Genomic DNA, 18,100 nt, shown 5'->3' on the forward strand with positions numbered 1-18,100 from the left:
CCCAAATTGTGTCGCACGTCCCATGCGACACAATTTGCGACCAAAAAACCCAAAAACCTCCATTTTACAAGAAAAACCTGAAAAGGGGGCGTGACCACGGGATAAAGTGGGCGTTGTCCTGACAAAAGGGGCGTGGTCCCGACCGTTTTGAAAAATCCCAACATATTTACTAAGGTTTCCACAAAAAAGTGTTGTATTTGAGCTGAGAAACACCCGACAGATCAGAACAGTTGTAAAAAAGCAAAATGTAGGGAAAAGTGCAAAATGTAGGGAAACCTTAGTAAATACCTTGGGAAAATACCAGTGGGAAATCAAGACCCACAAAGAAACCTACACTCCACTCTTAGTAAGTAAACCCCAATATGTTTACTTTAACAACATAAAGTTGACATGTTTTCACGTTTGGAAGACATCAGAGGGCTTCAAAGTTCAGCAGCAATTTTCCAATTTTTCACAACATTTTCAAAATCTGAATTTTTCAGGGACCAGTTCAGTTTTCAAGTGGATTTGAAGGGACTTTATATTAGAAATACCCCATTAATTACCCCATTATAAAAACTGCACCCCTCAAAGTATTCAAAATTACATTCAGAAAGTTTGTTAACCCTTTAGGTGTTTCACAGGAATAGCAGCAAAGTGAAGGAGAAGATTCAAAATCTTAATTTTTTTTCACAAGCATGTTCTTGTAGACCCCGTTTTTGAATGTTTCCAAGAGCTAATAGGAAAAAAAGCTCCCCAAAATTTGTAACCCAATTTCTCTCGAGTAAGGAAATACCTCATATGTGGATGTAAAGTGCATTTTGGGTGCACTAGAGGGCTCAGAAGGGAAGGGGCGACAATAGGATTTTGGAGAGTAAATTTTGGTGAAATGGTTTTTGGGGGGGCATGTCACATTTAGGAAGCCCCTATGGTGCCAGAACATCAAAGAATAAAAAAAAAACACATGGCACAATATTTTGGAAAATACACCCCTCAAGGCACGTAACAAGGGGAACAGTGAGCCTTAACACCTCTGTTATAATTCGGCTAGCTGGATGTGGATCCTCTGTGTCAGCGAGGGATTGGCGTGGACCGTCTCGGTGGACCGGTTCTAGGTTGCTACTGGTATTCACCAGAGCCCGCCGCAAAGTGGGATGGTCTTGCTGCGGCGGTAGCAACCGCGTCGTATCCACCGGCAACGGCTCAACCTCGCTGACTGCTGAGAAGGCGTGGGACAGAAGGACTAGGTAGAGGCAAGGTCAGACGTAGCAGAAGGTCGGGGCAGGCGGCAAGGTTCGTAGTCAATAGCAATAGCAGAAGGTCTGGAACACAGGCTTTGGACAACACTAAACGCTTTCTCTGGCACAAGGCAAGAAGATCCGGCCAGGAAGGGAAGGGGAAGTGAGGTTAAATGGACAGGGAGCAGGTGGAAGCTAATTAGACTGATTGGGCCTAGGCACCAATCACTGGTGCACTGCCCCTTTAAATCTTAGAGAGCTGGCACGCGCGCCCTAGAGAGCGGAGCCGCGCGCGCCCTAGAGAGCGGAGCCGCGCGCGCCAGAATGTGACAATCGGGGACCGGGATGGGTAAGTGGCTTGGGATGTGATTCGCGAGCGGGCGCGTCCCGCTATGCGAATCGCATCCCCATCGTGAATGTCAGTGCAGCGCTCCCGGTCAGCGGGTCTGATCGGGGCGCTGCAGAGAGGAGAACGCCGCGAGTGCTCCGGGGAGGAGCAGGGACCCAGAGCGCTCGGCGTAACAGTACCCCCCCCCCTTAGGTCTCCCCCTCTTTTTGTCTCCTTGTCCCTTCAAATGAGACGGAAACATAGGGGACGCCTCTTGAGTTTCCTTCTGGAACAAAAAGAAGTCCTGGGTAGCTACATCAGCGGCAGGTAAACCAGAAGAAGTGGGAATGGGGAGGTGGGGCAGAGGGTGAAGCTTGTCACGGGGCAGAGTGTCACCAGGAAGGGGGCTATGAGGAGCAGATGTGAGGCATCATTTGTGACAAGCAAGACCCCAATTCTTGATCTCCCCGGTGGTCCAGTCAAGGGTGGGAGAATGACCCTGGAGCCATGGCAGACCGAGGATGACTTCAGAGGTGCAGTTGGGCAAAACAAAAAATTCAATTTTCTCGTGAGGCAGTCCAATGCTCATAAGCAAGGGCTCTGTGCGGTAACGCACAGTGCAGTCCAACTTCACTCCATTGACCGAAGAAATGTAGAGCGGCTTGACGAGACGGGTCACAGGAATGCGGAACCTATTAACCAAAGAGGCCAGAATAAAATTTCCAGCAGAACCAGAGTCCAAGAAGGCCACAGCTGAGAAGAAGGAGTTGGCAGAAGGAGCAATCCACAAGGGCACAGTTAGACGTGGAGAAGCAAAATTCACACCAAGGGACGCCACTCCCATTTGAACAGGGTGTGTGCATGCGTTTCCCAGACGTGGAGGACGAATAGGCAATCCACCAAGAAATGTTCGGTACTAGCGCAGTACAGACATACATTTTTATCTCTGCGGCGGGTCCTCTCTTCATGGGTCAGGCGAGACCGATCCACTTGCATAGCCTCCTCGGCGGGAGGCACAGGGGTAGATTGCAAAGGATACTGGGAGAGAGGTGCCCAGAGATCAAGGTCCTTTTCCTGGCGGAGCTCCTGGTGTCTTTCAGAAAAACGCTTGTCAATGCGGGGGGCCAAAAGGATAAGTTCTGACAGGTTAGCTGGAATTTCTCGTGCGGCCAGTACATCTTTGATGTTGCTGGATAGGCCTTTTTTAAAGGTTGCGCAGAGGGCCTTGTTGTTCCAAGATAATTCAGAGGTGAGGGTACGAAATTGGATAGCGTATTCGCCTACAGAAGAATTTCCCTGGACCAGGTTCAGCAGGGCAGTCTCGGCAGAAGAAGCTCGGGCTGGTTCCTCGAAGACACTACGGACTTCAGCGAAGAAGGACTGGACTGTGGCTGTGGCAGGATCATTGCGGTCCCAGAGCGGTGTGGCCCAAGACAAGGCCTTTCCAGACAGAAGACTAACCACGAACGCCACCTTAGACTGTTCTGTAGGAAATTGGTCCGACAACATCTCCATATGTAGGGAACATTGAGACAGGAAGCCACGGCAGAGTCTAGAGTCCCCATCAAATTTTTCCGGTAGGGACAAGGAGGCTAGGAGCGGCCACTCGCTGCAGAGGAGATGCAGGAGCTGGCAGAGGAGATGGTTGCTGCTGTAGCAGTGGCAGAAGTTGCTGTAACATGGCGGTCAACTGCGACAGCTGCTGTCCTTGTTGGGTAATTTGCTGCGATTGCTGGGCGACCACCGTGGGTAGGTCAGCGAGACTTGGCAGCGGCACCTCAGCGGGATCCATGGCCGGATCTACTGTTATGATTCGGCTAGCTGGATGTGGATCCTCTGTGTCAGCAAGGGATTGGCGTGGACCGTGTCGGTGGACCGGTTCTAGGTTGCTACTGGTATTCACCAGAGCCCGCCGCAAAGCGAGATGGTCTTGCTGCGGCGGTAGCAACCAGGTCGTATCCACCGACAACGGCTCAACCTCGCTGACTGCTGAGAAGGCGTGGGATAGAAGAACTAGGCAGAGGCAAGGTCAGGCGTAGCAGAAGGTCAGGGCAGGCGGCAAGGTTCGTAGTCAATAGCAATAGCAGAAGGTCTGGAACACAGGCTTTGGACAATACAAAACGCTTTCTCTGGCACAAGACAACAAGATCCGGCCAGGAAGGGAAGGGGAAGTGAGGTTAAATGGACAGGGAGCAGGTGGAAGCTAATTAGACTGATTGGGCCAGGCACCAATCACTGGTGCACTGCCCCTTTAAATCTTAGAGAGCTGGCGCGCGCGCGCCCTAGAGAGCGGAGCCGCGCGCGCCAGAACGTGACAGCCGGGGACCGGGACGGGTAAGTGGCTTGGGATGCGATTCGCGAGTGGGCGCGTCCCGCTATGCGAATCACATCCCCATCATGAATGTCAGTGCAGCGCTCCCGGTCAGTGGGCCTGAAGGGAATTGGAATTAATAAAAATCAAGTGCTCTGCTGGCACACTACAATGCTCAAAAGAGAAGGAGCACCATTGAGCTTTTGGAGAGAGAATTTGTTTGGGTTAAAAGTTGGGGGCCATGTGCGTTTACAAAGCCCCCCGTGGTGCCAGAATAGTGGACCCCCCACATGTGACAACATTTTTGGAAACTAAACCCCTCACAGAATTTTAAAAGGGATGCAGTGAGCATTTACACCCCAGTGGCGTTTGACAGATCTTTGGAACAGTGGGCTGTGCAAATGAAAAATGACATTTTTCATTTTCACGGACCACTGTTCCAAAAATCTGTCAGACACCTGTGGGGCGTAAATGCTCACTGTACCCCTTATTATATTATGTGAGGGGTGTAGTTTCCAAAATGGGGTCACATGTGCAAGGGGGGCATTGTTCTGGCACCATGTAGGCTTTGTAAACACACATGGCCTTCAATTCCAGACAAATTTTCTCTCCAAAAGCCCAATGGCACTCCTTCTCTTCTGAGCATTGTAGTTCGCCCGCAGAGCACTTTACATCCACATATGGGGTATGTTCTTACTCAGAAGAAATGGGGTTACAAGTTTTGGGGGGCTTTTTTTTCCTATTTTCCCTTGTGAAAATACCCTAAAAAAAAATTAGGGTCAAACATTTTAGCATTTTTGTTAAAAAAAATGTTTTTTTCATTTTCCCATTGAAATTTAATGAACATTCGTCAAACACCTGTGGGGTGTTAAGGCTCACTATACCCTTGTTACATTCCGTGAGGGGTGTGGTTCCCAAAATGGGGTCAAAGGTGGGTATTTATTTTTTTGCGTTTATGTTAGAACCGCTGTAAAATCAGCCCCGTCTGTGCAAATCAACAATTTAGGCCTCAAATGTACATAGTGCCCTCTCACTCCTGAGCCTTGTTGTGCGTCCGCAGAGCATTTTACTCTCACATGTGGGGTATTTCCATACTCAGGAGAAATTGCGTTACACATTTTGTTTTTTTTTCTTTTCTTTTACCTCTTGTGATAATAAAAAGTATGGGCAACAACAGCATGTAAGCGTAATTATTTTTTTTTTTTTTACACTAACAGGCTGGTGTAGACCACAACTTTTCCTTTTCGAACGGGGTGAAAGGAGAAAAATCCACCAAACATTTGTAGCGCAATTACTCCCGAGTACGGAAATACCCCATATGTGGCCCTAAACTGTTTCCTTGAAATACGACAGGGCTCTGAAGTGAGAGAGCGGCATGCGCATTTGAGGACTACATTTGGGATTGCATAGGGGTGGACATAGGGATATTCTATGCCAGTGATTCCCAAACAGGGTGCATCCAGCTGTTGCTAAACTCCCAGCATGCCTGGACAGTCAATGGCTGTCCGGAAATGCTGGGAGTTGTTGTTTTGCAACAGCTGGAGGCTCCGTTTTGGAAACAATGCTGTACAATGCGTTTTTCATTTTCATTGGGGGGGGAAGGGGGGGACAGTCTAAGGGGGTGTATATGTAGTGTTTTACCCTTTATAATGTGTTAGTGTAGTGTAGTGTAGTGTTTTTAGAGTACATTAACACTGGCAGGGGTTTATGGTGATTTTCCCGCTAGGAGTTTGCGCTGAGGCGGAAAATTTGCCGCAGCTCAAACTTGAAGCAGGAAACTCACTGGAAACCCCTGCCCGTGTGATTGTAACCTGTACATTCGTACATTCACATGGGGGGGGCAAACTTCTAGCTGTTGCAAAACTACGACTCCCAGCATGCAATGATAGACCGTGCATGCTGGGAGTTATACTTTTGCAACAGCTGGAGGCACACTGGTTGGAAAACCTTGAGTTATGTTCTGTTACCTAACTCAGCATTTGAATGAAAAACGGATTCCTCAAAAAACGGCTGAACTGCATCAAAACGTGTGTACAAATTTTAATCCGTATACGGTTAAAAAACTTATATGGTTTGAAAAATTATGTCTGATTGCATCTGTTTTTTATGTATACATTTTTAACTTTTCATTCCATTATAAAGTTTCACTTGTTTGATTGAAATTCCAAGACAAAAACTGTGCAAAGTCAAAAACCGTATGGTGAAAACTGGATGGAACCATATGACTGCCATGTTAAAAAAAAATAAAATGTTTACGTTTCAATATGGTTTTTCACCAGGACCAAAAACAGTAGTAGTCTACGGTTTTGGGTACGCGAAAAAAAACTGACAAAACCGTACAGAATGCAAAACGGACACAACCGGATGCATCTCTTTGCATATGGTTTTCAATGGAGAGTCAATGCATACGGTTTTCAATACGGTTCCGTACGGTTTTCAAATTGAAAACATATATGGGAACTGTATTGCAAAAACGTGGTTTGAACCCAGCCTCATATGTGTACTGTACCCTAGAAAGAGATGCAGAGTAACCAGTAGTGATGTCGCGAACATAAAATTTTCGGTTCATGTACCGCGAATGTGAACGTCTGCAAAAGTTCGCGAACCGGGCGAACCGCCATTGACTTCAGTGGGCAGGCGAATTTTAAAACCCACAGTGACTCTTTCTGGCCACAATAGTGATTTAAAAGTTGTTTCAAGGGGACTAACACCTGGACTGTGGCTTGCCGGAGTGGGATCCATGGCAAAACTGCCATGGAAAATTACATAATTGATGCAGAGTCTGGTTTTAATCCATAAAGGGCATAAATCACCTATTATTCCTAAATGGTTTGGAATAACGTGCTTTAGCCCCCTTTAGGCATCACATAGTTAGATTCCCCCCTTTAGACAGCACATAGATTTCCCCATATTAGGCAGCACATAGTTAGAGCCTCCCTTTAGGCAGCACATAGTTAGATCCCCCCTTTAGGCATCACATAGTTACATTCCCCTTTAGGCAGCACATAGATTCCCCCATGTTAGGCAGCACATAGTTAGAGCTCCCCTTAAGGCAGTACATAAGATTCCCCCATATTAGGCAGCGTATAGTTAGAGCCCCCCTTGAGGCAGCAAGACCCCAGCGCTGCAAGGCAGCAGTGCTAACCTCTGAGCCACCATGCTACCCTTAGCATACATCTAATATCTAATATGTTGAAAAAATGGACAGAGATGTCAGCAGAGAGTACCTGAAAAATTGCTGGGGTGCCGGTGATGTGGAGCAAGACGCAGCAGTGGAAGAGGACTCGGCCGAGGATGTTATGGAAGAAGATGGAGTAGGAGGAGTAGAGGAGGTGGCAGCAGTCCTGCCTGCAAGTCGTGGCGGTGTCATCAACTCCTCTGCCGAGCCACGCATTCCATGCTTGGCAGCCGTCACCAGGTTTACCCAATGAGCAGTGTAGGTGATATACCTGCCCTGACCATGCTTTGCAGACCAGGTATCAGTGGTCAGATGGACCCTTGCCCCTACACTGTGTGCCAGACATGCCATCATTTCCTTTTGCACAATGGAGTAAAGGTTGGGGATTGCCTTTTGTGTAAAAATTTTTTGTCCGGGTACCTTCCACTGCGGTGTCCCAATGGCTACAAATTTTTTTAAAGGCCTCAGACTCCACCAGCTTGTATGGTAAAAGCTGGTGGGCTAGCAGTTCCGACAAGCCAGCTGTCAGACGCTGGGCTAGGGGGTGACTTTGAGACATCGTCTTCTTGCGCTCAAACATCTCCTTGACAGACACCTGACTGTGGGCAGATGAGCAGGAACTGCTCAAGGCGAGAGACGGAGAGGCGGATGGTTGAGAGGGGGCAAGGAGGGCAGCAGTGGTTGACCTGGCTGAAGATGCTGGACCAGGAGGAGGATGGCGGCTTTGACTTTGTGTGCTGCTTGTACTGACGTGTTGATCCCATAGGCGTTTGCGATGTGACATCATGTGCCTTCGCAAAGCAGTTGTGCCTAGGTGGGTGTTGGACTTCCCACGACTCAGTTTCTTCTGGCACAGGTTGCAAATGGCCTCGCTGTTGTCAGAGGCAGACACACAAAAAAAATTCCACACTGCTGAGCTCTGCGATGACGGCATTCTGGTGGTGTCAACAGCATGCGTTGATTGGCGTCCCGTGTGGCTGACCCCGGGTGCCGATGCATGCTGTCTGACTGTGCCACTAGCTCCTTGCAACGACCTCCCCCTGCTTCCAACTCATCTCCTCCTCCTCTCTGTCTCCCCTTCTGAACTTTCCCCCTCTTCTTCTCTTCTAGCGGGCACCCACATGGCATCCACGGACACATCATCATCATCAACACCTTCACTGCTATCTGACACCTCAAGAAAGGAAGCAGCAGTGGGTACAACATCATCATCACACCGTACGTCCATGTGTGTAATGCTGCCTGACTGAGACATATCCCTGTTAACTACATCCTCTGGCAATAATGGTTGCGCATCACTCATGTCTTCAAACTGATGTGTAAATAACTCCTCTGACGGATCAAGTAAAGCTGCTGTGGTGCTAGTGTTGGTGGTGGCGGCAGGCGGGCAAGTGGTAGCATGAGAGGTGCCTGAAGCTAAGCTAGAGGAGGAGAAGGACGGTGTGTCAATGTTCCGAGCGGAAGTTTTAGTAGTAGATTGGGTGTCTTGTGATAGCCAGTCAACTAAGTCCTCAGAACTTTGGGGGTTTTTATTTGCGCAACTGTCACACCTAATGTGATTTGCACTAGGGTGACACAATTTGCCCTGCAGGCAGGAAAAATGGCAACTGTGACGTGAACTAACAGTGACGGCTGATTTTATTTAACAGTCAAAAAAGGTATTTTTTTTAATTTGCACAACGGTCACACCTAATGTGATTTGCACTAGTGTGACAATGAGCAAAAAAACTTGCCAGCGGAGTTCCCCTTTTATGCAGTGGTCCCCAACCAGGGTGCCTCCATCTGTTGCAAAACACACAGACTGATATCTTTCAGCCCTTTGAATACTGTAGCAGTTAGTTGCTTGAAGGAACTTTAGTTTGATTCTGGAGTACCCCTTTTAACCAGCGGTTCCCTCCCAACCAGGGTACCTCCAGCTGTTGCAAGACTAACGGACTGATATCTTTCTGCCCTTTGAATACTGTAGTAGTTAGTTGATTTAAAGAAAAAAAGCTTGCCAGCGGAGTTCCCCTTTTAAGCAGTGGTCCCCAACCAGGGTACCTACAGCTGTTGCAAAACACACGGACTGATATCTTTCAGCCCTTTAAATACTGTAGTAGTTAGTTGCTTGAAGGAACTTTAGTTTGATTCTGGAGTACCCCTTTTAACCAGCGGTTCCCTCCCAACCAGGGTGCCTCCAGCTGTTGCAAGACTAACGGACTGATATCTTTCAGCCCTTTGAATACTGTAGTAGTTAGCTGCTTGAAGAAACTTAAGTTTGATTCTCCAGTACCCCTTTTAACCAGCGGTTCCCTCCCAACCAGGCTGCCTCCAGCTGTTGCAAGATCAACGGACTGATATAGCCCAACCAGGCAATTGAAGGGAAGGGTGTAAGGGGATAAGGGGAAGGGATGTAGTTTCATAATTCTGCATAAGCGTTAATGTTATTTTGTTCCAGGAATGTATCTAACCTTGTTTTAAAGCTGTTAATTGTTCCTGCTGTGACAATTCAAAGAGCTCTTAGAATACTGTAGTAGTTAGTTGCTTGAAGGAACTTAAGTTTGATTCTGGAGTACCCCTTTTAACCAGCGGTTCCCTCCCAACCAGGACTGATATCTTTCAGCCCTAGAAAGGGCTTTTTTGGGTGCTGTCCTTAAACCAGATGTTATACTAGTGCTTTAGGAGTAAACTGGACCCTGAATACACCACCTAGCAGCAACCTAGCTATCGCTTTCCCTATACAACAGGAGCAGCTTCTCTAACCCTCCACTTCCTAAGCCTGCAGCATGCTGAATGAGGGTAAAATGGCATCCGTGCAAGAGGTAGGAGGGTCTGGAAGGGAGGGACTGATGCTGATTGGCTGTAATGTGTCTGCTGACTCTGACTCACAGGGTCAAAGTTTACTGCAATGTTAAAGTATAGGGGGCAGATCGAACTTCACATATGTTCGCCCGGCGATGCAAACTCGGACATGCGAAATTTGCCGGGAACTGTTCACGGGCGAACAATTCGCGACATCTCTAGTAACCAGGTGACCCTGTCCACCCAATGGGAACCCCCAAATTGCCCTGTATATAGTGTAGGGGGGAGTTGCCCCAGTTTAGTTTCAGGTCAGTGCTGAGTCACTGAGATGAGCTAGCTAATAGTCATATCCTGGCGGTATCAATAAAATTGGACCTTAGCAGAACCCTAGTCAGCGTAGGATATCTCTTAATCTCCAAGTCTATCGAATTCAAGTGGTTGGAAAGCACTATAAATCTCAGCAAGGCAACAGGGCTCCCAAGGGTTACTCTGCATTCCTTCAACTCTGCTCCATACTGTGAGTGTTGTACCATCTGCTCCTGCCTCAGTAAAAGACAGTTATCCGTAACCTGGTGTGGTGTGTTTGTTACCTCCCTGCCTGGCCCAGGAGAAGCTGTCTCCACCTCGAACCGTGTATAGGCTAATTGTGCCCTGGAATCACGAATTGACAAGTATACCTTGCACCCCCATGTCACCACAACTTGAGCCGATGCCACAGGTTTGACATTTTATAATTCCTTATTGACTCCCTGCCAACATCTGGTTGCTGTACTTTTGCTGTAAAAACAAACAAACACTGTGGCTTGTTTTTGCAATAAAAAAAAAAAAACAAGTGGAAACAGCCTCAAACTACTGATCTACTGATATGTCTAAGAAGCACCACAGGATAGGTATTAGTTTCTGATAATGGGGGGACGGCACCTCTGAGACCCCCCTCCCCACCCTCCCCCTTTGCTATGTTTACAAAGGGGACCTGTCTGTCCCTCTGCACGGGACAGCATGTTGGCAATCACTCAATGCATTCTCTATGGGAGTTTCAGTATGCATGCAGAGAGTGCCCAAATGCTGCTCTGTGGACAGTAAGAGACCGGGCCCCTTTCTGGAGATCGTTTTGGGGTTCTCAGTGGTCAGATTCCACTACGTATTCCCTATCCTGTGAATGTTTTAAAGTACTGAAGTAGGTCTTCAAAATTACGCTGAAACACACTGTTATTAGACAGAAATTTGAAACTTTGTGGAGTGTCACAGAAAGTCATTCTTTTTTGGGTTAAAAGTGTCATTAATATGTCTTAAATGTTGTTTGCCAGAATCTTGGTGCATTTAAATGCCTAGAATGTGCTGGTAACTGGTTGATACATTTTTCCTCATTGAATTTAGAGAGGAATAAGTTATACCATTACTGGCTATGGGTTAACAAGTTGATCACTGGGGGTCTGTCCATTAGGAACCCCCAAGGCCACTGATCACAGTGAATGAAAATTGACATTCAACACCACACAGCTTAGGGTTTTGCTTAGTCTACTAATCTATGATACGCTGAACTGTATACTGTATGTATGTATGTAATTATAGTTATGTTGTACAGGCAGGAAATACGTGTGTACCTATGTGTCACTCTGAGCACAGAGATACACAGCACTGTCTTCAGGCTTGATATCACGTATAAGGAGAACACTAGATTTTCTTCCTTCATTAAAAGTTAATTTATGCTTATTGTTTAGCAGGTCAGTGTCCTGGAAGCTACCAATTACATGTACTGGTCCTTGACCAGGAAGCATCCTGTACCAGCGAATGTAGTCACCAGTAGTTATAGCGGCATGGTCACATTTGAGATTTAAATCTTCTCCTGCTAAACCTTCTTGTCTGGCTTCTTGTACGACATTACAGGTGCATGGAATGCCTGAAAAGCATACATGTGACAAGTAAATAATTCATCACTGATATAACTACATAATATAGTGTAATAAAGAAAGATTGTCTGCTCCAACATGTGTTTTTCCAGCTGTTGTAGAACTACAACACCCATCATACCCTGACAGTCACATGCTGGAGAGCCATAGATGGAAGGCCACCAGAGACTAAACACTTGAAAAATGTAAAAGACTGGATTTATGCTCTATGAACTATATATAAGTTGTCTAAGTCAGACATATACTTACTTAAAATAAATATTACTGTGGCCTTGAAAAAAAACATGTTCCTTGTAGACAATTAAAAAAAAAATCTTTGTGAATGTGCAGTATGTGACTGCTGAATGTGAGTAATGTTCTGCATGTGGGAAGATTTTCTTGCCTTTGCTTCAGTTACGTATGATGATCCCACCCCTAGGTCTTCAGAGAAATGTAAACATATATTTAGTGCCAACACCATAGTGCCACCTAGTGACATTTACTCTACTAGAACTGTACAAAATAAAATATCTCCTCTAGTGACTCCTCTAGTCTAGTTTTATAAGAAATTTGTGAGCTAGTATTGATTCCCTATATATCTAACCAGAACTCCTGGAAGGGGTTAAAAGCACCTTCACAAGCATCTGTTTAGATCTGTTTGTGAACTTCTGAATGTAAGCAGAGAAATTTGTGATATATATATATATATATATATATATATATATATATATATATATATGCTAATATGCTGCAAGCATCCAAAGGGAGGCCACAAGTGCCCAGCAATTTCATCCCTTATTGCTACTTTCACCTCTCTGCTGTGTACTGTAAAGGGTGGAAATGCTGTGATCTGGAGGTGATCTTCTCAACCCTATAGACACTTTTTATTTACACATATGAAAAAAGTGCTAAATGCTCATCTCACTAGCAGAAGTTCACAAAACTAATGGTGTCTGTGCAAAGTGACACCATCTGAATGATTAATTTTTTTATATGTGGTGTGCCACGGGGGTGCGATGTGAGGTGTATGAGGCAGTTGTTGTAGCACAAGGGCAGATGGTGTTAACTCCTTAATGTTCGTGACGCCAGGGCGTGGTTTTCACCGAGAACCACCCGAATGGTACGGAAGGTAAATAATAGTCCAAAGTCAGGTTAGGGTTAACCGTAGCTTTACTGAGGTAGACAGATGGTATAGTCTTTACAACTAGGCCAGGATCCCAGAGAGGTGACCAGTAACACAAGAGACCTTGCAGCTTGCTGGGACTTGTAGTGACTTTGACAGACTTTAGCACAGCCACGCTGACTATAATAAACTTGACTTGACTGAAGATAGTGACAGCAGACAGAGATGACTTGACTTACTGACTTGCAGCTGTAATTTAGGCTTGAGGCCTCCAGATGTGCTGCACACTGGCTTTGAGACGTCTGGACTGGACTTGACCTCAGCAGAAAGTGTGGTGGAAGAGCCAAAAGTAGACAGATTGCAGTACCTCCCCCTCTTATAAAGGGGGGCTGAGCAAGGAGCCCATAGGCTAGCTGTGGGTCATTTGGTCCTCTGGTGTTCTCTGGGTAACAAAACATGTGAGTTTAATGTGTGACAACCATAATCATATGACTAACAACCATGTGACCATATCACAGGTTCTTTACATTTAATGTACAACTAAACACATCATGCGGGTACACTGCAGGTGAGTCCTGGGTATGTTCAGGAACTCAAACTGATAGGACAGTGGGATGCATATCCTGTACCGGGACATCACATATAATTATGCAGACATCTTAGTTTTAATGATAAACTGGGTGTAAAGTCAAGTAGGTGGCTCTCGGATGCTTCTCTCCACCTCACTGGGCTTGACTGACAGGTCCCTACCTATACATACAGGTGAAACTGGAAAAATTAGAATATCGTGCAAAAGTTAATCTATTTCAGTAATGCAACTCGTCTGCAGAAGAAAGCATGAAGTGCTTCAAAAATCTCCTGGTAGATGAATGTGTTGACCCTGGACTTAAAGGTGTACTCCTCTGGGAAACATTTTTTTTTTTTTTTAATCAACTGGTGCCAGAAAGTTAAACAGATTTGTAAATTACTGCTATTTATCAATCTTAATCTATCCAGTACTTATCAGATGCTGTATGCTCCACAGGATGTTCTTTTCTTTTTGAATTTCTTTTTCTGTCTGACCACAGTGCTCTCTGCTGACACCTCTGTCCATGTCCGGAACTGTCGAGAGCAGGATAGGTTTTCTGTGGGATTTACTCCTACTCTGGACAGTTCCTAAAATGGACAGAGATGTAAGCATAGAGCACTGTGGTCAGACAGAAAGGAAATTCAAAAAGAAAAGAACTTCCTCTGGAGCATACAGCAGCTGATGAGTCCCGGAAAGATTAAGATTTTTAAATAGAAGTAATTTACAAATCTGTTTGCCTTTCTGGCACCAGTTGCTTTAAAAAAATGTTTTTTTCTAGTGGAGTAGCCCTTTGAGGAAGCACAGTGGACAAACACTAGCAGATGACATGACAAATCATATAATATAGTGGGGATTTAGGGTTTTCATGAGCTGTAAGCAATAATCAACACAATTATGACAAATCACAGCTTGAACTGTCTTGCTAAGCATGTAATGAGTCTCTCTCATATATTAGTTTCACCTTTTAAGTTGCATTTCTGAAAGAAATTAACTTTTGCACGGCATTCAGATTTTTCAAATCTTGCCTGTTAAAGGAGAAACCTTTAGTTCAAGAAGGCAGGGACCAGTAAGTGGCCTCCTTGACTAGAGGAAGAGAAGAGTCAATACATTGAACTGATCACCTGCCTATATAAGCTAGGAGTAGTGATCAGTTCAATGTCTGTGAAAGGTTATACCTTAGCTGTAACCTCCTACATACTAGATAAATGCTGGTTTAATAATCTTTGGCTTTTTCCTTGACTCTTCTCTTGCTGTACATTCCTGCACTCCACTATCTCGTGGTTCCGACTTCGGCTATACTAACATTGAATTGACCGTGTGTATGTCTTAGTGTATCTCTGTTAGTTTGTGTGCCTCCAGCTGTTTCCCGACTCCTACTGTTTTTGTATTTTATTTTGACAAAGCTGCTGGGCACTTAGCAGGAAGGGTTTGTCATCGTGGTTGGCGATCTGTCACTTAGGGCAGATAGGTAATAGGTAGGGACAGTGCTTGTGAAATAGGGCTCCACTGTTCCCTGCCTATACGTGACACCAGCATTGCACCCACATATCTGGGATTGTGACAAATGATGGTATTCTAAGGCTCCTAAATTACACCTGTATTACCACAAACTGTAACTGCTGTTTACAGCTAAAGAAGTAGAAATAATATTGTGTTGTGTCTTTTCCTTGTCTCTCTTTGTCTGGTCAACTGCAAGTACCATGGCTCCAAGGGCATCCCTATCAATATCACCCACCAGTACACAGGGGCACACCTGAAGGGATTTCTACCACTGTACCAAAATGTGCACGCCTAAGGAAGGGTTACATGGGACACCCACACCCCCTGCAGGACCATTGACGTTTCAGTAGAGCCACACAGGCTTTAAGTATGAACAGGATCCTTGGAATCCTTGCCACAGGCAACCTTTCTTGTGCACTAAACAATACTACTCTTAGTCACATTTTTGTTAAGATCTAGCATATAAATAGTGCCTAAAACAAAACATTTTACTTTTTATTGGTCATCCTGTTCCATATAGTGCCATTATGCTGCAACACCTCCTATGACATCAGAGGCCAACAGGAACAGCTTTTCTCTTGCCATAGTGAAAGCAGGGGACAGCTGTATAATCAACTGGGTCTGTGATGTCCATAGATAAAAAAGCTTAAAGTGTAAATATGAACTTTCAGTCACCAGTATTAGAGAGTGTGAGAGCAATAACACCAAATATAAAACATCTGCTCCCCATTCACACGTAAGACCTTGTAACACTTTTACAGTAGTGTAGTGAAGAAAAAGGCAAGGGTGGTCACCAATAGAGCAGTCAGAATGTGAAAGTTTAGTGTCCCAGTACCAAATGCTGCCCTGTGGGCTGCGGCTCTTCTCGGGAATGCCTGCTGCTCTTGAGTTGGGCTCACAGTTACAATGGTTATTGTCACGATGCCGGCTGGCAGGTAGTGGACCCTCTGTGCCAGAGAGGGATTGGCGTGGACCGTGCTAGTGGACCGGTTCTAAGTCACTACTGGTTTTCACCAGAGCCCGCCGCAAAGCGGGATGGTCTTGCTGCGGCGGTAGTGACCAGGTCGTATCCACTAGCAACGGCTCACCTCTCTGGCTGCTGAAGATAGGCGCGGTACAAGGGAGTAGGCAGAAGCAAGGTCGGACGTAGCAGAAGGTCGGGGCAGGCAGCAAGGATCGTAGTCAGGGGCAACGGCAGAAGGTCTGGAAACACTGGCAAGGGACACACAAGGAACGCTTTCACTGGCACTAAGGCAACAAGATCCGGCAAGGGAGTGCAAGGGAAGTGAGGTAATATAGGGAGTGCACAGGTGATAACTCTAATTGGAACCACTGCGCCAATCAGCGGCGCAGTGGCCCTTTAAATCGCAGAGACCCGGCGCGCGCGCGCCCTAGGGAGCGGGGCCGCGCGCGCCGGGACAGAACAGACGGGGAGCGAGTCAGGTAGGAGAGCCGGGGTGCGCATCGCGAGCGGGCGCTACCCGCATCGCGAATCGCATCCCGGCTAGCAGCAGGATCGCAGCGCCCCGGGTCAGAGGACGTGACCGGGGCGCTGCAGCGGAGGAGGTGAAGCGAGCGCTCCGGGGAGGAGCGGGAACCCGGAGCGCTCGGCGTAACAGTACCCCCCCCCTTGGGTCTCCCCCTCTTCTTGGAGCCTGAGAACCTGAGGAGCAGACTTTTGTCAAGGATGTTGTCCTCAGGTTCCCAGGATCTCTCTTCAGGACCACAACCCTCCCAGTCTACTAAAAAAAAATTTTTTCCTCTGACCTTTTTGGCAGCCAAAATCTCCTTGACCGAGAAGACGTCCGAGGAGCCGGAAACAGGAGTGGGAGGAACAGATTTGGGAGAAAAACGGTTGAGGATGAGTGGTTTGAGAAGAGAGACGTGAAAGGCATTAGGGATACGAAGAGAAGGAGGAAGAAGAAGTTTATAAGAGACAGGATTAATTTGACACAGAATTTTGAAAGGACCAAGATAGCGTGGTCCCAACTTGTAGCTAGGGACACGGAAGCGGACATATTTAGCGGAGAGCCATACCTTGTCTCCAGGGGAAAAAACGGGGGGAGCTCTTCTTTTCTTATCCGCGAACCTCTTCATGCGTGAAGAAGCCTGTAAGAGAGAATTTTGGGTCTCTCTCCATATAATGGAAAGGTCACGAGAAATTTCATCCACAGCGGGCAGACCAGAGGGCAAGGGGGTAGGGAGGGGGGGAAGAGGGTGACGGCCGTACACCACGAAAAATGGGGATTTGGAGGAAGATTCAGAGACCCTGAAGTTATACGAGAATTCGGCCCATGGAAGGAGATCTGCCCAGTCATCCTGGCGGGAGGAAACAAAATGTCGCAAATAATCACCCAGGATCTGGTTAATTCTTTCTACTTGTCCATTGGACTGGGGATGATATGCAGAGGAAAAATTTAATTTAATCTTGAGTTGTTTACAGAGAGCTCTCCAGAATTTAGACACGAATTGGACCCCTCTATCCGAGACAATCTGCGTAGGCAACCCGTGAAGACGAAAAATGTGTACAAAAAATTGTTTAGCCAACTGAGGCGCTGAAGGAAGACCAGGAAGAGGAATGAAATGTGCCATTTTGGAGAATCGATCAACGACCACCCAAATAACGGTGTTGCCACGGGAAGGGGGTAAATCAGTAATAAAATCCATACCAATCAGAGACCAAGGCTGTTCGGGGACAGGCAGAGGATGAAGAAAACCGGCGGGCTTCTGGCGAGGAGTCTTATCCCGGGCACAGATAGTGCAGGCTCGCACAAAGTCCCCAACATCCGTCTCCAGAGTCGGCCACCAATAGAAGCGGGAGATGAGTTGCACAGATTTCTTGATGCCCGCATGACCTGCGAGATGGGAGGAGTGACCCCATTTGAGGATTCCGAGGCGTTGGCGTGGAGAAACAAAGGTCTTTCCTGGAGGAGTCTGTCTGATGGAGGCAGGAGAAGTGGAGATCAGGCAGTCAGGTGGAATGATGTGTTGCGGAGGGAGATCAACTTCTGAGGCATCCGAGGAACGAGAGAGAGCATCGGCTCTAATGTTCTTATCGGCAGGACGAAAGTGAATCTCAAAATTAAATCGGGCAAAGAACAGAGACCACCGGGCCTGGCGAGGGTTCAGCCGTTGGGCCGACTGGAGGTAGGAGAGGTTCTTGTGGTCGGTGTAGATAATAACAGGAAATCTTGATCCCTCCAGC

At 46.7% G+C, this 18,100-nt stretch overlaps 1 gene segment (V, D, J or C); it reads right to left on the reverse strand.

Moving 5' to 3' along the window:
- Positions 1-11,419: 11,419 nt before the first annotated feature.
- LOC130366634 (T cell receptor alpha variable 4-like) overlaps positions 11,420-18,100 on the reverse strand; it is a 42,421-nt gene continuing 35,740 nt past the window's right edge. Inside the window, 1 exon segment of the V gene segment in view lies at positions 11,420-11,715. Within this exon segment, the coding sequence occupies positions 11,420-11,715 (296 nt within the window).

This window comes from Hyla sarda, chromosome 1 (genome assembly GCF_029499605.1).
Source record: "Hyla sarda isolate aHylSar1 chromosome 1, aHylSar1.hap1, whole genome shotgun sequence".
In the NCBI taxonomy this organism is placed as follows: Eukaryota; Metazoa; Chordata; class Amphibia; order Anura; family Hylidae; genus Hyla; species Hyla sarda.